This window comes from Macrobrachium nipponense, chromosome 26 (genome assembly GCF_015104395.2).
Source record: "Macrobrachium nipponense isolate FS-2020 chromosome 26, ASM1510439v2, whole genome shotgun sequence".
NCBI classification, from domain to species: domain Eukaryota; kingdom Metazoa; phylum Arthropoda; class Malacostraca; order Decapoda; family Palaemonidae; genus Macrobrachium; species Macrobrachium nipponense.
The window spans coordinates 30,836,909-30,854,289 of record NC_087215.1 but is presented as its reverse complement, the minus strand read 5'-3'; the positions used below and the strand labels follow the sequence as shown (position 1 = coordinate 30,854,289).

The window sequence follows — 17,381 nt, the reverse complement described above, 5'->3', positions numbered from 1 at the left end:
TCAGCAGCCGTACCCAGCAGACAGCACAGATTCTCGCCTTGAAGACAGTCATAACTGGTGAGTACGAGTGTGTGAAATTTGTGTCAGTAATTATCGTTGAAGCAACTGTTCTGTCGAATAAACATAACGTAAAGGGGAAAGTGTGGCAGAGGGTCTTATTGAGTGCCGGTACGATTCGCGTAGCTGTGGGAGCCTTTGCTTGCTCATTTGTTAGCTTTGATACTGCCACAAGAAAGCAAACATGTATGTGTGTACGTACATGTTTGCATTCTTGTACCTTCATATTTAATATGTCGTAGGTATGAAGAATGCCCTAGCTACCAGAAGTTAATAAAATTACCTTCTATAGACCAGGAGATGGATAAATAACTTCATTAATTCATATAGTAAATTGTCTAAAATTAAGTACTTTTGTCTGAAATTTCTTATAAAATATAAGAAGCAACTTATTTTGAAAACTTACAAGGGCCCGCAAAAGAGGGAATCGTCCCTGAGGAGGGCTGTAGCATAAGACCTAAAAAAGATAACAAAGAGCCATGTTTATGCTGTTAGGATATTTATTGAGCGAAATAGCTCTATCAAGGCAATATTAATCTTGGGTCAACGTTTCGTTGAGGCACAAAAATGTTTTGGTTCTGTCAAGGAACCACTCATCAAATCACGAGGTATCGCATGACTATAGTAATTATCATACCTCAAGCATACTATAAAAATTCTACTTTTCTGAATATGAAAACACCGTTTACCTGCATTATCAATCTCAGAAAATAATCTCTTTGGCTCATTTAATTTAGACGAAGATTACACACAAACTAACAAAATATATTCAATGAAAAATTCGAATTTATTTCTTTTATTTCATGCATATTGTGAAATGACAAATATCGCAGAAATTTGCTGATGTAACCTGGCCGTTTCAGACTTTTTTTTTTTATAAATACTATATTCACGCATTATGTTATGATTTGTTTAGTAGATACACTATGAAGAGAGAAATAAACTACTTAAGCAACACATATATGAAGGTATTGATTTGCACAGCGATTCCAAACTTGTGAGCATAGTATCCCATTATATATAATTTTTCTTTTATATTGTTAAGAAAGAAAACATGCTAATTCAAAATAGTAGGGGGTTCTATAACAAAATAACGTCAGTAATCTGAAAAGTGCTAGTCGAATGCCATCTTCCTTATCAAAGCAGTTGCACCCCAGCAAGCTGTATATATTTTTAAAGTGATCAAATTTGTTGTTTTTACTTGTAATATCAGTGTGTCATGAGTTTTCTCCAGTCTACTTTGTATTCTTATTTTTTCTCTCTTTCACCATAACTTCCACTTGAGTAAATGAATTTTCCTCTTATATTCAGTTCATGTGAGCTTTCAGTCTACTCATAACCTAAATATTCGTATCTATATCTGTATACGCAAGTCTTACACACGCACCATAAATTTTTTCCAATGACCAGAGACATAACTCTCGTTTATCAGAAGTTCTACAGGAATCTTTCCACTTTTTCGAGGATACCAGTACTTTTCCCAATTAACATCTCAAAACAAAAACTGGAGGCCTGCTTCATCATAATCTTGCAACTGACCAAATGCATCAAGCCTTTCTTTCTACCTAAGCTTTTTCTCCGATTATAACAACTTGCTGAATGACCTCGTAGTTTCCAGTGATTGGCTTTTTGCTTAAACTCTATAATCTATTCACATAAAAATTATTTTAGAATAATCTGCAAAATGTAATGGAATGTAGAATGTTGGCTACAAGGACAAACGCTGGGGGTGTCAGGTCATTCAACACTGAAATGGAAATTGACAGCAGAAAGGTTTGAAAGAAATAACAGGAGGAAAACTTCACGGTTGCACTATGAAGTAATATTTAGGAGAGGGTGGAAAGTAAGATGGAAGAAAAAGGATATAAATGGAAGTACAATAAAAGAAATAATGCAAGGGTTACAGCCAAGGGCTGAAGGGATGCTGCAAAAAAACTTAAGGCCTACAGTGGTGCACTGACTATGTTACTCCCCTATGGGGTATAATTTGCAAAATGTAAGGAAACTACCCTCAATTTTTGGAGGGGCCTAATATCTTTGAAAAGCTACCGGAAATCTCCAGACAAGAATGATAAACTACTGACATCTAGAGCTTAAAAAAAAATCCAACTGAATTTTAAGTAAAACTGAAGAGTTTAAAATTCAGTACTACATTTGGTCTGGACAAGACTTGGAAACTAAAGAGAGAATAAGTGTAATTTTAGCTGCAATTATACTTGGTACATAATTGTGGTGCATGTCCAAAAATATTCAGGCAGCTCAATTATGCTACACCAGTTAATCAAATCCTCACTATTATGATCAGATTCTACTCTCTGGTCTCACCCAAAAGGCTGAGCTCAGAATTAGTTATGTACTGTCTCTTCCATATCAATTGTCATAACTTATATTCTTGTGTGGCATGTACAGGTATTTACTCAAATAAGTATCATGAGCATTCCACGTTAAATATGGAGGGACCACAAGGGATTTATAAGCCAAGCCAGATGGGTTTAAGATTAAGGTAAGCTGTTATATATTTTGATCAAGATATGAACACTAGACACAATTCATATGAATCTTTAGATTGTTAACAATATTCAAAACAAGAGTAATTATTACCACCTTTATTTTCTTCAGTGGTTTATATTTCAAGAGTAAAATAAAAAACTCCACAGTAAGGTTCATAAATATATTCATGTATCACTGTACTAAAAGATAACCATCTTATCATAGATTATAATAGAAAATTGCAATGAATGAATAACGAATCTTAACGAGCCCAATTATCCTCTTCATCAGTAACATCTTAGTCTTTCTGCACTCTCAAGACAAGATACCATACAAAGTGTTCCTGATCATGGAAGAATGCCACTGGGTTGTCGTGTGGTTGAAGAAAAGCCCGTCCTTTTTCTTCCTGGCTCTATGGTATTGAAAATATTCACCAAAGGATTTTCTGATGGGTTGCTGTCACATCCTTAGGTGGCTGAATCTAACTGCTAGACTATTTCATTCTGACCACAAATGATCTCGTAAAAAACCTTCCCAAATTGGCCTGCATTGGCTTGACAAGCAAAGGACCACAGTAGACCAAGAATGATCCTGTACTGCTGCTGATGGGAAAAATTCAAAAGGCTTGACCCACATATCAAGTCACATTCCAAAGACATTAAAGGTAAATGTACATGATCACCATTTCTAACCTCATGCTTCAAAACCAGGAACACAACCAGACAGGATAGCCTAGTTAACCACTGAGGCAATCAGAAATGCACATTATCTGTACTGTGAGGAGTGGTAGCAAGCAGTGCACCAACAAAGTTGACTCTAGACTGTCTATTCACAGCCATGGCCAATACCTAACTGGGAGTACATATAGTAGTTGTTTGGGGGTCAGAAGACCAATAACAAGAACATCCTGGGATGTAAGAGCTGAGCTCAGAGGAATTAAAATGGCAAGTAGTCAGGGGATGCGCAGACCTTTCCTCCCAAGCTTTAAGAAGAAGCATCAACACAGGAAGTCTGAACAGCCTCCCTCTCTCTAGTTCTGCATGTGACTGGGAATGACTAGCGTTGTGGACTGAGGACAGAATAAATTTACATAACAGTCATCAGTTGCCAATGAGCCCATGAACCAGAACTAAGCAGAAGAGCAATGAGCATGAGATGACTCTTAACACTTTTTGCAGAGGGCTGCCTAATGGGACTTCTTAATATGCTGCTGTCACTCTGGGGATGGAGAATACAAGGAGAAAGCCAATGAGGTGGAGAAAGAAGAGGATGACAAGGATGAGAGGAAAGCAAAGCAACCTCTTATGACCAGGAGTTTATGTAACCTCTCCCACTTCTGCCAGAAATAAGTCAAAGTAGGTATCGCCAAACAGACAGGAGCAGAATCTTCCTGAGCAGCTACAGCAGTAATAGCAGTAGTGTCCTTATACATACCAGCAAAGATCCCAATAGTACTGAAGCCGAATGACCCATGGATGAGCGCAGGAAAGAATCTCACAGAAGAGACAAATATTGATATCACAGGGCCTTAAGCAATTCCCATGCTTCTTGGGGATGCCCTAATCATCAGTGCAGCAGAAGCAGAGACCAGAGCAAAGGGTATGGGGGTTAAAGGAGACAACATTGTACTAGCTGAGGTTTCAGCCAGGGAGAGCTCAAGTTGATTAGTCCGATCCACAAGTACAGAAAAGTACCCTCCTCAGAATGGTGAACAAAAAAACAACTACCGTATACACTATCCTCATGGCAAAAGCAGAGGTTAAAGCTGGTGAATTGTAGAGGGAGAAGTAGATGAGAACAACAGTATATTCCCCCATGAAGACAACAACCGTGCTTTCCTTTACTCCCTATTATCAAAGCTTCAATGACAAGACCAGTTTACACTGAAAGTTGATCCATGAAAAGGGCAAACATTTGCATTCACATAAAATATAACTTTGAATCACAGAAACTTCAAGGAGGAAAAATGTTGCTCAAAGACACATTTATAAAATGTCACAGATGTTTGGATATGATCAATGCAAAGCTTCCATTAATTCTCACAATTTAAAAAGAAAATGGAGGTTTCAAATTTGATAGATGAAAAAGAGCAACTACAAAATAGGCAGCAACTTCACCCATAGGACTGTATAATCATCTGAAAGTTTTAAGAATAAGAGTCTACCTATTGCAATTTGCTAATAAGTATTGTACAGCATCATTATTTCCAAGTATGACAGGAGTAGTTTAAGGTTAGATATAAACATTGTAATTTTCAAAGTATATTTTGTGCATACATGAAAAAATTTTGAGAAAACCTAATGTTGACTAGAGAGATCAAAGTTTAAGTAAACGCTGGACAATGTCAAAAGTAATTATAATCATAAAATAGCTTAATTTTTTAGCTTAAAACCATGAAAAAATTGATACAGAAATATCTATAACTGAAGTACCTATTCTCTGTGTGCGTGCCTGCTCTAAAGGAATTCTTATTGCCTAAGTAAATTTGATTCTAAAAATAATTAAGTACAGTATTGGAAGCCTAGCCCACTATTAATCTGCAGAACCAAATTCACTAAAATATGAACATTTTTCAAGGTTGTTTCCATTCTTTTACTGAAATTACAACCTGATTCCTAGGTCTAAAATAAACCTATAATTAAGTGCATTCTTTAGTTTATAAGAGCTTTAGTCAACATCTTATAAAACCTTGCACACCATGCAAATCTAAGATATACTATGCATACAGCATTAAAGAAATATCGTAAGGTGCTTAAGCGCTGAAGTATAATTTTTTAGGAATATCAAAATTTAGGTGCAGAATCCAAGCATTCTACTTATATATTAAAAGTATGGCAAGAACAAGGAAGGCATCAACTGTGATATTATGAAGTTCCTTGTGACTATTTTTCATTACCCAGTCTAAGGCACTATAGTCCTGAAATTTCTGATGAACACTTTCTTACAAACCAGTTGCCCCAAATCTTCCTTAAGCAATGCCCTAGGCACCAATGCAATGAAGCACCACCTTGATTCTAAATTAAGTCATTCTTAATATAGTCAACAGCAATTGAAAAAAGTTATCAAATTATTAACTTAAATCCTAATACATACTACTAAATACACATAAGTCAGCTGGCTGAAAATTGATTTACCGTAATAACTTTCTGAAATACTATACATACTAAGCTCCATTAATATATATCTCAAACTTCAATGTTTGGTATGACAAAATTTGGATCACAAAGCTACAGAACACAGACAGCATTCCTAAATAAAAGAATATGAAGCAACAACTTCAGATTTCTCCATTTAAATCTTTGGTTTTCTTCACTCTCGAGCAGCATTCGCCTCTGCCAACTTCGCCTTCACATCATCATAACTTGGAATTTCCTGTGGGTAAACAAGTCAGATTAACACCAATTTCAAAAGGCATACTGGATTCCTTCACACTTGAATAGCTATTTACGTATGTAAAATAAAAATATAAAGCTTATACAATATAAAAACATACCTATGACCAAGCCAAGACTAAAAAGAAAGAAAATTACAACTACAGGAAAATAATTATGGCTGTGCTTCTATAAATTACTAAGAATATTAAGCCTTCATAAAACTATGTTTTAATTTACTAATACCCTTGATATAGTGGCTACCTTAAGGTTGGACAAATGTTGTCAGCAGACAGCACAGCTTTCTGGGTAGGTTAAAATTTGTCAGTCATATGTTAAAATGTGCCATTATGACAGATGGAAGGAAAGGGTGGGATCTTACATTATTCAAGTAAAAAAAAAAGTTTTTTTTTCCAAATGTGGGGCCTAGCTCATGAGCTTCAACTTTGATCAAGAACTGGACAAACTTTAATCTGCCATCCACAAATGCCAAATGTTTTGCAGAAGCTCTCCACTCTTTTGCTTAGCAAGCATAAAAGTAAACTGGTACATCAACTTAGCTTAATGGCAGTATAGTGTACATATTTCTGATTTCCTCTATTTTTCTCCAAATATTGCACAGGCCCTATGTACTGGACAGAAGAAGAATTTTACAATGACCACTGACTTCAAGACCAGAGAATTCAGGGTTGGTGCAGTTTACAGTCTTTCCTAGTTTGTGCTGGGTAAACAACAAATTAAAATACTGCTATTATAAGCCCACAATAATATGAAAAGAACAAACATGTCTATAAGTGTTCAAGGCTGCTGTAAGTGCCAATTACAGTATACGTGAACTCACTATTCTACAGTACACATACAGTACATGTAAATGCTATTCATGTGATGAAGGAATTTGTTTCACTAATAAATATAATACCAAAGTAAAGCTAAGCTTTAAATGTCAAATAATACAACTTAAAAGGTCAAATTAGACTAAAACTAAATCAATAGAAATATCTATCAGACTATACAGGCAAAAGCATAATCATTTTTCAAGCAAAATCTACACCATCCACCACAAGCTATGTATGCAAGTGCTCGAGTTAGGAATCAGTATTTTGTATTCAGAATTCAAAGAATAACTTCAAATTCCAACATATCACATTTCAGCTTGGAATGTGGAAATTAATACCTCAATAATTTATTTTTTCTAATAATTTAAGTCCCCCAAATTTTTTTTATGGGAAACTCAAAAGTACTTTTTGTGGCTGCCCAAATCAAAATTGCAAATTTACAAGGTTGTGTCTCTCAAATTTCTGCCATTTTGTCCAAAAGTTAGGAGAAAAAGACTACTGTTAATAATACTGATTCAAGCTCGGGTACAAGTGTCTCTCTTTGGCGAGCTAAATTACCACCTAGCCACAGCCTATGAACTACTTTTTGTCCACCAATCTTCAATTTGAAATGGAAGTCCATCTATATTCTTTTATTCTTGACAGCAACTAATCAAAGGATAGGTGTGACAGGACCTCATTTACCAGTATGTAATGCATATAGTACTAGGCAACATCCCTGAATTGTACCTTATGGAACTCTGCCACTAACAATTTGAAATACATTCTAGTTAAATATATACAGATTAATTATTTGCTTTAGAAACCCTTTCACATTCAGGAGACGGAACATCAAATTTTAGAAACATATTTAGGAAAAAGACGTTCATGAAAATTTCCACATGCCGTAGGTAGAGATGACCTTGTTGGGATATACACTTTTGAGCAGTGTACAAAAATCTGTACTTAAACAGCACTGTGTGGTTTTCAATTAATTTTCCCTTTGACTGCTTCCCAAAGAATGCAATTTCCATTTTGATTCATTAAATCTCATGATACTGGTTTGGAAATAATGCCCAAAGACAGGGCAATTCACCTAAAAGCAATTTCCTGTTTGGTGGAAGTTAACCCTGAAGAAAGACTACTTTATGAAAAAACTGCAGCTGCTTCCCACTCACAGAGTATGTACTAGTCTAAAACTACAAGATCTACAAGAACAATATCTACCAAGGGTGGAATCTGAAGATATTGTGCTATCACTTCTGAAGGTACTTTGCTGTGACTACAGTGCTAATTAGACCTGGCAACAACCAGCATGTCTTAGCAGGTTCATTATACCAAATGTCCATATCTGTATTTCAATAAGTAATAAATAGTACTGTACTTTGAATTCAGTACAGTTAGTTGGTAAACTTAAAAAAGCAATGTGAATAACTAAATAGCATACTATGCATCATTCTTTCAAACACTATAGGTGTACATGAAAACTAAATGCATAGATTAATGTGCATGTAATACTGAAGGCTTTCCTTCTCAACCTGTAAGCACACCACAGTGAAGACAATAACAATGTTAACAAATTGACCAATTTATATTTTAAACAAGACAGATGGCAAATTTACTGAAGAACTGTAAAACTACAGATTTGAAAAGTATCCCTTAACACATTGTGCATTCTCTAAGTTTCATATTTGATTTGCTCATTAGCATGCAGGTTGGATTTATGATGGGTAAAGTTGACTACCCAATCAACTACTGCATAAATGGAGAGGAGATAAAAGGGGGGGTGTGGATTCTTGATCAGTACATGTTACACAAAGGCTGCACATTCACACCACATCTCAGGTACATAAAATGAATAACTTGTAATGAACTTGAGGCTTCTGAATAAAACTATTCACCATCTTGAAAGAAAGTATGGCACACATTTAAGAGAATACATCAAAACTTTAACAAAATATGTGCATCTGATAAAAAAAACTCAAGCAAACAAAGTCAATAGTGTTAGAAAAAAAAAAATCTTAAAACTATGCACATTGTAGTTAGCATTTTATTCAACAGAATCACTTCATTCCTTTAATCTATTTTGCTATTTTTATTAAAACCACCTTCAGCTACATAAGAGCTACATAAGGTTTTGTAAACAACAACCAATATTTCTTGACTTACCTTTACATTGTTTCACATTCTTCACGTTCAAGAAAATAAGACTGCATGCAGCAGAAATAGTCATGCAAAGCAAACTGAATCCTCTCTAAACAAAGCAGTTGTTATCACTTCCCACAACTGACGTACCCTTAACACAACATATTTTAATTATCTACTACACCCAAATATAAAACCCTCAATACTTAATATGCATAAAAAAATATGTATTCACCAATAACGAGTAACAATGGCCTAATCAGTTTCAAGGGCATGCTAAAATAGGGGACAAATACCACTTTTAAATACTGTTTGGCTAATTTTGAAACTAATGATAAGCAAACCTTTATTCCTATGATATTCTCATCCTTTTTGCAGTTTATCGATTCCTGTACCTTGTATATTTCTCCATTTTTCAGTTCTGTTAAAAGAACCAATAAACATAAGCTGTGTCCACTGAACCACTAGATAAAAGAAATCCCTTCAATCTGATAAACAGCTACATGAAATTAGTACAGTAATGACTAACAAAACAATGATCACACTCTAAAATAATGGTTAATCATAAACCAATATAAAAAACTTGTTCTACGTATCCCGAACAAGACCAAGAAGTCAAATGCACTTCAGTTGCAGGAACAATGAGGAGGGAGGAAGGATGGATGAAGGGGAAGTCACATCAGAGGGACAAGCCTTGTACGTATCTTACTTTCAAAGTCACTGGCAAAAGCACCACTTTGTTGGCTCTGATTTTGGGGCAGAGCCCTTTCTGAGATTCTCTGGTTGTGTGGCCTCAGGGGCCTCATCAGCCTTTGCAGGAAAATTCTCTGCTGCCTCTTCTGGCTTTGATGGTGGAACCTCAAAAGGTTTTGAGGAAGGAACCTCAACAGTTTTTGGAGGAGATACTACAGACTTTGTTGGAGGGATTTCAGGCTTTGGAGACTTCTCATTCAAGCTTGACTGTCTTTCTTGTGCTTCCTTTGATTCTGAAGTTGCCTTTACTTTTAGGTGTTTGGATGAAGTCTTTTCAATATGAACTTTGCCTTCTGATGCTTGAGGCTTAGCGGTGGACTTCTGCACTGCAGGGCTTTGCTGCAATGACTTAACTGTCAAGAACTGAATAATGTGTTCATATAGATGAGCAGTAAAATAATACTGTTCCATTAGCACTTAAATTTCAATAAAAATTATTTGCATACTTTGGAGAGGGGACTGATCACATTTTACTGGCATTACAGTATATAGTATTTTGCCTTTGTTTACAGTAGCTACAGCATTGAACCTATTTCCAAACAGTATGATGTTCTGACCATTCTCCTCCTCCCCATAAATGCCTTACTGAAGTTTCTTAACTTGAAGGGGTTTGCTTTTACCTACTCAACCAAAGATTAGCTTTGTAAAAATACTATAATGCTAAATTTAGTAAATAAAACCAATCTTCCAGACCCCTTACTGCTACAATACAATTGCCTCTAGCTTCTACTCCAATATGATTCCCTTGCAGCATCATGCAACACAGGCAGGGAAGCTTTTATTATCTTAGGCAAAAAGCAATACCACCTATTTAAAAAACGCACATCAAAGTACAGGAAACGCTCTAATCCACCTTCTGTAAGGGAAACAAGCAAAGAATTTTATATCTGGATTCCCTGATAAAGTTTTTTTTTCTTTTTTTAATCTAGTTGTAGAATACATGTCTGCCTCTAGTATTGTTTAAATGAAGGAACAAGAACAGGAATGTTGTGAGAACTGGACAGTAAAGCATGAGAAATTTTTGCTGCATTAAACAAGATATTCCATGAAGTATAAAAGCTTGTGAACAAATCTAATAGCAATTTACACCAAAATAGTGAAGAAATAACAGCTTTACTTCTGGCAACTTTAGTTTGACATGCATATCCTACGAGGAATTGTTTCAGTAAAACATAAAAGTAAGCAACACTAGCCCATTTCAATTTTAAATTGAAGATAATTATTGCACAAGGAACAGCTTGAAGTACACTCAGAAGATACTATTATGAATCATTAATGGAAACTTGATGTTTAACTTCTATTTTTTATGCAGATCTTTGAGCTTTTTGGATGTGATCCAATTAATTTACATAAAGGAAGATACAATTTCACAGATGAAAATGAAGGTCAGCTCTAAAACCGTTTCTCATCCTCCAAAAGTTATCATATTATATGTACTGTAATAACCAATCAATTATAAATCACCTAACTCGTCCCAATTATACATCATAAGTTACTTGTAGAGCTCATTTAATTTTTATCTTAGGATTTAATGATAATGTTTCATATAAAGAACACAAAATGCTGCTACATAGCAAATAAAAAAAATAAAATAAAATAAAAAGATGAGGCCTCTATCTCAATCTATTTTTTTTTTAACAAATCTGGCTACCTCAGGACTCAGGAAAAAAATTTTAACATACAAACAGAAGACAACTCCACTGCAACATATTAAATCACTGTAATCACGAGTTCATTACTTCATCCAGGAATATTCATACCCCAAAATACATTCAAGATACACATCCATATGTGTCCAGAGATTTCAACCGAACCTGTCAAATTATGACACAAGTATTTCTAAATTATAGGCTTCAGCAACTTTACATACTCATTGTAATTATTTTCTCAGATAATTGTTGTACATATATAGTAGTAATTTTAAAAATCCAGTTTCCATAAATGATCCCTCGGAAGTGTGCGTGTGTGTGTGTATGTGTGTGTATAAATATATATATTCTGAAGCTCTTGAAAATCTCTGGCAAAGTACAGTACACTACTTTATTTTACACCTGGAAATATGTAATGCCATAAAGTAGTAAGGGTGAAGTTTCTGGGGAAACAAACAGAAGTACAGTAGTAAGTATTAGCGATATGTATGCTTAATCTCCCTGGGTTAGTACAAACTGGGTTAATTCATGAAAGATTACAGCAACAAGACTTACTCTGGATGTCGCTTGGCTGAACTAGGAAATATTGTACAGCATTATGAGATTGACATGACATGAGAATTAACTATAGTGTCCCCAGACACAACACCCTTACCAACGATGATCCTAAGTTCTTGAACAGCAGCAACATACACGTTTGAACAACTTTATCATTTTGTCTTTGAACCCCTTGCTTCGCTTGTTGTTGACTAAGCCCTATTTAGGAATAATGATAGTAGTATCAACATAAATACAAAAATCCTGAAAGATGGATGGAATGTAGTACTGTTCCATATGGTCTTCCAACAATTCTTTGTCTGGATACAATGTCTTCAATAAGATATGAATGCATTTATTCAATCATGTCTAAAAAATTGTTTAAGGATACTTTTTCTCTACAAAATAATACAGTAACAGGGGTACAGTACTGACATCTCCACAGAACAGATTGACAAGATACTGTTACTTCTATTAACTTGCTGAAATCCTGTAGATTTACAAATTACATACAAAAATACAAGGTAACTATTATAGGAATTACAAAATTCAAAAAGTTAAAGATAAAGAGCTTAATTCCTCAAAAAATACTGAAATTATTGTATAACTCATACATACATTTATGCAAAGCTAGTCAACGTTAATAACCATCAGTAAAAGCTGGGAAAATCTGTCAAACCCCTACCATTACGATACTCCCAAGTTACTGTGCATATATCTAGAAGAAAAATTTTTAAATTAAAAAAAAGTTTGCACTACATATGGCTTGTTAAGTACAGCAAAGTAAAAGAAAATTATAACATACTAAAACTAATAAATAGTACATACTGTACAATGCCTGAGTTCAAGAAATATTTGTACAAAAATTGTGAAGCTCCAGTAAATTTTGTGACTAACCTTACTGCAAGTGAATACCTTTACACAGTTTCCTCTGAATAATCCAGTTGCTGCATATTCATGTAGAATGCCTTTATTTTTAGAGGATCAATTCAATGTACTGCACAGTGACTTACTTGGCACTGATGGATCATTAAATTCATGAAAATGTAACCTGTTTAAATCCTCTGATGGAAAACCTTGTGAAGTGGCTGTTGTATCAAGTGTGTAAGTGTTATTCTTGGTTGTTCTAGAAATATATTTTATCAAAAATACCAATTTCAAATAAATGTCTTTTTGGACTAAGATGTGTAAGGTCCCTAAAATACATCACTCCTGAGAAAAACACCTACCTGCCATAAATCAGGATTCCAAGCTGGGAAGATACTGGTAAATGCAGCAGGCTCCTCTCCCTGGTTGACACGAAGTAGCACCGTAGAGCTCAGGGTACGTTCTGTGGGGTCTGTCCTGATGTAGTTCTGGAAATATCAGATTCGATTCTAAACACAGTCACTTGAGACACGCATATATACAAATCAAGATGGCTTGGAGAATTAAGAGGCAAAACCCTTACACACACACTGTACTACCCTCTGAATGATAATATAGTGTACCGTAGTAAAATGCACTTAAAAATAAAAATATATATTTTATTCATTTATAACCAGAAAATACTGCACTAAAAAGAGAGATACTTATCATAATTGAGAAAGTGTAATCAGACATTCCTGGAAGTATGAAAGTTATATCATCTAACCTCAGCCTCAACACTCACCTCTGCCATAGAGAAGGCCTTTTCCTTTTCCTGATCATCAGAGCCTTGGCCAACCCAGATGTAGACCTCATCACCAGAGTCCAAGACCATCACATCATCTTCATTCAGATCCTGAATTGAAGGAACAGGTTAATGAATTAATGTCTCCTATTGGATAAATAGTTTCCTCCTATATGATAAATCACATTCACCAGAAATACTGTATGGAGTCTACAAGACCAGCTAAATAATGGTATAAATCGCTAAGAGTTTGAGTGAAGTCTTTCCAAAATATGAAATAAAGTGCACCAAATTGGTTTATTCAAAATCTACAAAAACAACTTGACAACTAACAGAAACACCCTTACAGAATAAACCAATTTCTTGGCGTGAAAAACTATGAACCTTGTACGTATTTCCACCAATGTTCAAGGCATAATTAGTAGCACTTCCCTTTGCAAGGAATGTACTTATCATCAGTGCATAACATCATATCTAAAGTATTCCCTTGTGGAGTTATACAATGAGAAATGGAATACATAAATGATAACTAAATTTAACTGATTTACAATCCAATGCTCACAAAGTGGCACTATCCTTTTTATGAAAACTGTTTTCATGCTTGAAAAATTTTACTTAATATCCCCTTTCACATATGAGGTTACCATAATGTACACATTTTTTGGTGCAAAATTTACCAAATTTTAAAAATCATTTGTATTTTTCCAAAGATACAAATACATAATGCCTTTCAAAAATGGAGTTGCCCACACAAGTGAGAACAGTGGACAAAGTAGGCCATCTTATGTTGCATGACTCACAGACCAACCCAACAGGATTTTATTTTTTCTAGTTAGTCGGTGACAGCCGAAGTGCATCTTGCGCAAGAAACTTCATTTATGAAAGCATAGGTTTGTATTTCAGTAGAAACAAACTTAAATGTAGCCTAAAATACTGAACTAACTATTAACAATAACCTACTTTCCCATGATCCTAGTTTGAAATGAACAAAAAACTGATAATTCAAGCAGCACATATACCTCTTGAGAGAAGTTGGAAACTTCATGGACCCTAAGACATCCAGCAGGTGAAATTGTGCAATGGAACAGCCTTGGGTACAACAATGGACGGTCCAAATCACGTGCAGTCTGGTAGTCTCCTTTTCCTCCCAGTCCACTCCAGAATCCATCATCTTCATTTCCTTCATTAATTGTCTGAATTCCAAAGATTTAATAAAGTTAAAATTTTATAAAGTTAAAATTGTAATCATCACATTTAACTTTACCTGATTTTTTCTGATCAAATTAAGATATTACTGTGGACAATAAGTTTTCAAATTAGAATAGTACTGTACAAGTTTTGACAGTGAAATACAAAACTTCTATCTATCATAAAATTGACATTAGTATCTTGAAGTTACAGTGTACAGGCAGCATCTGGTTATCGGCGGCCTTGGTTATTGGTGATCCGATTTTATGGGACGTGTCTACCAATAAGCGCAGATTTTTGCTTGTTGGCACCAATAATCAGGTATTGGTGCTGATAGTACACACCTAACAAGAGGTGCCGATAACCAAAAATCGCCTATTTTCAGTTACAGTCATGCCATTGGAACGGAACCCTGGCAAATAACTCACTGCCTGTACAAACATTTTCAAGTTGCAATGAACTTTCTTTCTTGCCTTCCAGATCATGGCATCTAATGAATATTGGGACTCTTAGAAAAACTGATTTTGTCAATAGGGCAAATTCAGAAAGATAGTCATCACACAACACTAGAGTGATCCACATTTTTGTACTATACAAGGTTCTTCAGACAAGTCATCAAACATAAAATAAATACTCAACATAAACTTGCATACTTTCATGCTAAAGTATTCTTTAAAATCATTCACTTCATTACCTGAGTATCACGTCCAGGTGATACCAACGAGGCAACCTTTTCACCCATGGACTTCTCTTCCTCACTTGCTCCCTGTTTATAAAAAAAAAAAATGAATTAAAAATTACGAACATTTTTATATTCACAGGAACTATCATTGTTATACAGAAAACAAATTTTAAACACTCTTTGAGTTCTTGTCCTTGTAGCATACTACTTAAAACTATGGCTGCAGCTTGACTAATAATAATATGTATAGTAATTTATTACATCAAGTAAACATCCACAACTCACTGACCTTTCCAATCCAGAGATAGGTGGCACTAGGGGTTTCTAAGACAAAGGCATCATCTGAGTTCAGGGAAGATGCCTCTTCTGGTTGTTGGATAGCTCTTGTATCAAGATCGCAAGTTCCTCTAACCTGAAAAATAAATATCACCAATACTTTCATATCCATTATCTTACAATCATTGCCACAGTTATTTCCAGTGAGCAAAGTAAATTCATGAGCCACAATCATCAGCCTATTTTGAAAATAATTAAATGGAATTTGGAAAAATAATTACAGATTTATAAAAGAGTTTAATTTTACCAATTACAGTTTATTTTGCTAAAATAAAACTTACTCTAAACAGACGTGTACCATCGACATCATAGGTGTCATGGTCATGAACGTTCTTGAAGCCGGAAGCTTTGCCACCAAGGAACACCACCATGCGACCTTTAAAATCACAGATGAGAATTAACTTGACTGTCATTTGTTAATTTTATACGCACGCAGCAGTTAACCCTTAAACGCCGAGCTGCTATTTACCAAAGTGTCTCTCGTATGCCGGCGGTGTTCGGGAGTGAGCGCCGAAGCGGAACAAAAGTTTTTTTCAAAAAATCACAGCACGCTTAGTTTTTAAGATTAAGATTTCATTTTTGGTTCTTTTTTTTTGTCATTGCCTGAAGTTTAGTATGCAACCATCAGAAATGAAAAAAATATCATTATCATATATAAATATGGGAATATATGACAGCACGAAAAAAAATTTCATAATTGTATACAAATCGCGCTGTGAGCAAAACGGTTAAAGCTAACGAGTTAATTTTTTGTTGTTGTATTGTACACTAAATTGCAATGATTTTGGTATATAACAAATTGTAAAATGATCAAAGCAACACAGAAAATATTATCACAAAATGATGCATGAATTCGTAAAGCGCGGACGTAAAAAGAAGTTTTTTTCAAAAATTCACCATAAATCGAAGTATATTGTGCTAGAGACTTCCCGTTTGTTGCAAAATGAAGGTAATTGATTGAATATTACTAGACTGTAAGTGTTTTAGCTTACAATTGCAGTTTTCAACCATTTCGGTCAAGTTAAAGTTGACCAAATGTTGAATTTTTTCTATTTATCGTGATTTATATGAAAATATTTGAAAACTGATAAAAGCTACAACCATGAGTTATTTTTGGTTGTATTCTACATGAAATTGTGCACATTTTCACATATAAAACTTTATGTAGCGGCTAATATAAAATGGTGCAAACATTATGACAAAATGACGAAAGAATTTCTGACATTTTCAGCAGAGTTACCGTGCGTGGACGTAAGGAAAAAGTTTTTTTTCAAAAATTCACCATAAATAGAAATAGTGTGCTAGAGTTTTCCAATTTGTTGCAAAATGAAGGTAAATGATTGAATATTACTAGAATGTAAAGTTTTAGCTTACAATTGCGTTTTTCGACAATTTCGGTACAGTCGTCATTTAAGGGTTAATCTAACTCATAAATAACACTTACCATATTTATGTGACAACTTACCTGTCCCTTCAAGCTATTATCTTTTTCCATAAAAGTCAAGAAGGTTTACAACCTCAATTTCCTTTTCAAGCAAAATACTTGACAAAATTGAAAAATTTCAAGAGTAAATTATCTTATTCAATAAATTCTGGTACTTCATCATATTGCCCAAAATTACCAGAGGGTCTAAAATATGCTGTGCCAAAAGATCAAGATGATAAAGCTCTAGGAAGAGTTGGAACAGGTCGAAAAGAGGTAAAACC

The 17,381-nt window shown here is 34.7% G+C and overlaps 1 protein-coding gene across 7 annotated transcripts in view; it reads right to left on the bottom strand.

The window, feature by feature from the left end:
• Window positions 1-4,792: 4,792 nt before the first annotated feature.
• The window catches only part of LOC135200141 (gelsolin, cytoplasmic-like), a 64,682-nt gene continuing 52,093 nt past the window's right edge, over window positions 4,793-17,381 (bottom strand). For 2 of the 7 annotated variants that reach the window (XM_064228475.1, XM_064228476.1), the window contains 8 exons: window positions 15,956-16,050; window positions 15,628-15,750; window positions 15,351-15,422; window positions 14,488-14,661; window positions 13,469-13,579; window positions 13,047-13,172; window positions 9,588-9,970; window positions 4,793-5,919 (listed from right to left, as the gene is read on the bottom strand). In XM_064228475.1, coding sequence (XP_064084545.1) covers window positions 9,596-9,970; window positions 13,047-13,172; window positions 13,469-13,579; window positions 14,488-14,661; window positions 15,351-15,422; window positions 15,628-15,750; window positions 15,956-16,050 — 1,076 coding nt within the window. In that variant the 3' untranslated portion in view covers window positions 4,793-5,919; window positions 9,588-9,595. Of the gene's footprint in view, window positions 5,920-9,278; window positions 9,300-9,587; window positions 9,971-10,455; window positions 10,488-11,935; window positions 12,037-13,046; window positions 13,173-13,468; window positions 13,580-14,487; window positions 14,662-15,350; window positions 15,423-15,627; window positions 15,751-15,955; window positions 16,051-17,381 lie in introns of those variants that run through there. The other 5 variants (XM_064228478.1, XM_064228481.1, XM_064228477.1 and 2 more) reach the window with 4 other exon arrangements.